Source organism: Plasmodium gallinaceum (assembly GCF_900005855.1).
Source record: "Plasmodium gallinaceum strain 8A genome assembly, contig: PGAL8A_v1_31, whole genome shotgun sequence".
NCBI classification, from domain to species: domain Eukaryota; phylum Apicomplexa; class Aconoidasida; order Haemosporida; family Plasmodiidae; genus Plasmodium; species Plasmodium gallinaceum.
Window position 1 is genome coordinate 205 of NW_021628335.1, and position 4,166 is coordinate 4,370.

The 4,166-nt window shown below is 20.9% G+C and overlaps 1 protein-coding gene across 1 annotated transcript; it reads left to right on the plus strand.

Moving 5' to 3' along the window:
- Window positions 1-2,680: 2,680 nt before the first annotated feature.
- On the plus strand, window positions 2,681-4,166 carry PGAL8A_00040600 (surface-associated interspersed protein (SURFIN); the record flags this gene model as incomplete). Its single annotated transcript, XM_028674414.1, has 1 exon — window positions 2,681-4,166. A coding segment is annotated over one exon (1,486 nt), but the record flags the coding sequence as incomplete, so codon positions are not given.

Genomic DNA, 4,166 nt, shown 5'->3' on the forward strand with positions numbered 1-4,166 from the left:
ATATGCGGAAAAAATGTGTATATTTAAATTTGCTCAATAAAATTAATTACTTAAAATTTTTTTTTTTTATTTTACATATATATTTTTTTTTTTTGGACGAAATTTAAAAAAAAAAAATAACATTTTTTTTGAATGTATCTCGTGTAATATTTTAGTTAAAAAGTTAAAACTGTAACATTTATTATTATATTTTATAAACTATTGAATAAATTAACTTAATAAATAGAATAATAAATTTAAATTTAACATTTACTATATTAAATAAATTGAGTATTATTTTATTTTTTCATTCAATAAAATAGAGTTTTTTCTACATTCCTCTTGTTAACTAATTTGTTCAATATTACAAATTCATTTAACATAAAATTAATAAAACAAATAATGATAAAAAATTTCTATTTATAAATGAAAAAAAAATTGTTGAAATTAAATGAAAAAAGAATAAACATAAATGAAAGTATAAATATTGTAAAATAAACATAAAAACAAAGTTAAAAAAAAGAAAATTGAACAAAAAAACTAATAAAATTAAGTCTAGAGAATTTACGAACATATCAAATTAAAATTATTTATGACAGAGTAACAATATATACATAAGAATGAAATACCCTTATTTTATTTTTTTTTTCTTTTTACTTATTTTGTTAAAGAATATCTAATTATTAATAAAAAAATAGAGATATGTCTTTAAAAATATAATAATATATTACACGTTAAATAAATTTAAATATTTTATGTTTCTAAAACTACAATTATATGAATATATTTTAAATATATAAAAATTAGCCTTTTACTTTTTTTTATATTAAAATGATATTATGTATTGTTTATAAATTTAATTCACATGTATAAAATATAAAAAAATAAATGAATTGCAATTTTTTTTGAAACTTGTTTTACTATATATTTTAATAAAAATCATAGTTAGAATGAAAAATAAAGGAATCATAATTTTTTTCTTTTTCTTTTTCAGGTTAATTATGCGCGTACTTTTTCTAAGTTAATCTCATATATGTTATAATTTACATTATTATTTCTTCAGAAAAATATATAAATTTCATTATTTTATACTTTCATAATTTAATGAACCAGTTTTTATTTTTTTTAAAAATTATTGTTTTAATTGATTTTACGTTATTTTTTAAAATTTATCTATGTATATATTAAATGAATATTTAAAAGAGTATAAATTTTATTTTAAGAACTTAAATGTTCTAAATAGCTAATAAAATATATAACTAACGCTTTTTATATTTTAATATGGTAAAAGTGTACTATGTACAGAGATTGCCACTGCATGCAAACATATTCAAAAGGTGCGTATATAATATGATTAAAAAGGTACATGCACGAAGATATTCTTAATAAAATGGTTATAATGGAATGTCGGTATAATGTTTATGTTTAAAAAAAAGATAATTTTTTTTTTGAATAAAAAAATAATAAAAAAAAATAACTTCTATTTTAATGTAACATTAATGTATTAATAATTTAAGTTTTAAAAATAGCAGATAATAGTTTTTATATGAGCAATAAAAATTTTGATTAAAAGATATAAAATTTTATTACTATATTTTATTTTATATGGTATAATTATATAAAAGATATATATTTATCTATAAATTATTTTGCAGTAAATAAAACAAAGGGAATTTTTATTTCAGCTTTTTACTATTTCTACTATTTAGAGCACCATAAAAAAAGTCAAGTTTCAAATTGATGAATGATAATCTAAAAAAAAGTGTAAAAGTTATTATAATAAATAGAGATATAAGAGAGAAAAAAAAAAATGAAAAAACTAGAGTAAAGTAATTTCTGAAATAATTGAATTAAAACTAAATAAAAACTCATATAAATAATGCTTAAATAATTACAAAAAACTCATGCATAATTACACTAGTTTTCTTATATATTTTTTTTGCTTAAAACAATTAAGTTTGAAATTTTTTATTCCTTATATATTTCATGATTATTAAAATAAAAATAATTTAAATTTTCCTAAAAAATTTATTAGAAAAGAAAATTTTTTTTTAGTAATAAATAATGGCACTTTCTTACTAATTATTTAAAAAAAAAATTTAAATATTAATTGTTCTACACTATAAATTAAAAATATGTTATTCAATAATATAAAATAATAAGAAAATATGTTAAATTTATAAATGGAAAATTATTATATTTTTTTTTCTCTTAATTTTTTAATTTCAATTGTTATATTGCATTATAATTTTAATTATTATTCCATTTTTTTATTTAATTAGATATATTATTTTTATCTAAAAATAACTATATTAATATAAAATACCATAGGTGAAAATTAAAAGCTTGCTTTCATTATAAAATGTTTATTTTTATTTTGAAAATATAGAAACATTATATGCAATATATTGGTGACTTAAAAGATATGAAGAAATCTTATAAAAACTAAAATTGAATTAAAAATTTAATTAAATTTAATTAATATGCAATAATATATGGAATTCAGTGTAATAGTGAAAATAAATAATTATTCATTTTTTATTAATATGACCGTTATGTTGTCTTAATTTTAATATTTATGTTATCATAATATGAAACATTCATTTGAAGACATACATAAATATATACGTGATTGTTTTTTTTAATTATTTATTAAAAAAAACTAATAAAACATGCAACAATAATTATAATTTAATATATAATGGATACAGAAAAAGAACCACTTATAAGAAAACGTAGACACATATCCGGACCATTGGCATCTGGTACATTGCAACGGGGACTACTTAAAGATTGGAGGAAAAGATTCTCTAATGGTGTTGACTTCAGAATTAGCAAAATTAAAAATGAAAAATCTCCGAAAATGAAAAGGAGACTCTGCAGGCATTTGAATTATTGGGTTGATGAGAGAAGGGATTATTTCACAACAACTTTAAGAAAACAATTACTTTTATTGGGAGATATTAATAAACATTGGGCAGATACTCATAATAGTGTAGTTGAAAAATTAAAAGCATCCTTCAATGATTCATGTAAAAGAATAGAGAATAAGAATAAGAAAGATGTAAGAGATAAAAAAAAAGTTATGGAAGATTTTTGTGAAGATAAAGAAGAACGTTTACAAGAATTAAATGAAAATGTGACAGAAGAGAAATGTATAGAGTACAGTAATTGGTTAAATGAAAATAAAAGCAATTTTGAAAAAAAAAAATGGATTAATGAACAAATGATATTTGATGAAAATTTAGAAATTTCTGAAAACTGTACACTAAATGATATGAATACGTTTGTTTCTAGTTTAGACTGTTCAAAAATCAATAAGAAAGAAAACGATTCTTGTGATTCGAAAACTTCAGAAAGCTGTAATCCATCTAAACGATTAACTCCTGGTAGTTCATCTGATAATGGATCTGATCGTGCTTCAATCGAAACTATTAAAATAAAACCAAACGCTACTACTAATTTACCTACCACTACAATAAACTCCACAACTACAACTGAAATTACATCAAATACTTCAATTGAATCTACTACCCCAACACCAGGATCTACACAAAAGTTAACATCAACTATTGTGTCTATACATTCAGATCCAAATTTACCTAAACCTGCAGCTCTAAAAGCCATTGAACCTGAAATCTCACAAAGAGATGTGTCTCCTACTACTCCAACACCAAGTTCTACATCAAAGATAGCATCAACTACTATACCTACACCTTCAGATGAAGATTTACCTAAAGTTTTACCTCTAATAGCCGATAAACCTATGGATAAACAAGTTATAAATGATATTATTCCAACATTTAGAAATAATGACATATCGCCAACTGTTAGCGATTCAAGTGAATCTTCAATTTCTCCTATATTTGGATCTATGAATACAAATATATCTGGAAATTCACAAACAGAATCACCTCCAACTACACCAACATCTGCACCTAACATTACTTCACCATCTATTGCCATTCAAAAAAATATGCCTACAACTATTCAAGTACCTATAACTAATTTCACATCATCTTCTAACGCCACTTTAAATAAACCGTCAATTTCTCCTACATCTGCAAATGTAAATGCAACTGAACTAACAACTATGTTTAAAACTAGTGCTTCATCTGGAAATACATCCAAACCTACATCTACTATCAAGGCTGCGAATATATCTACAAATTTATCTATAACTTCGC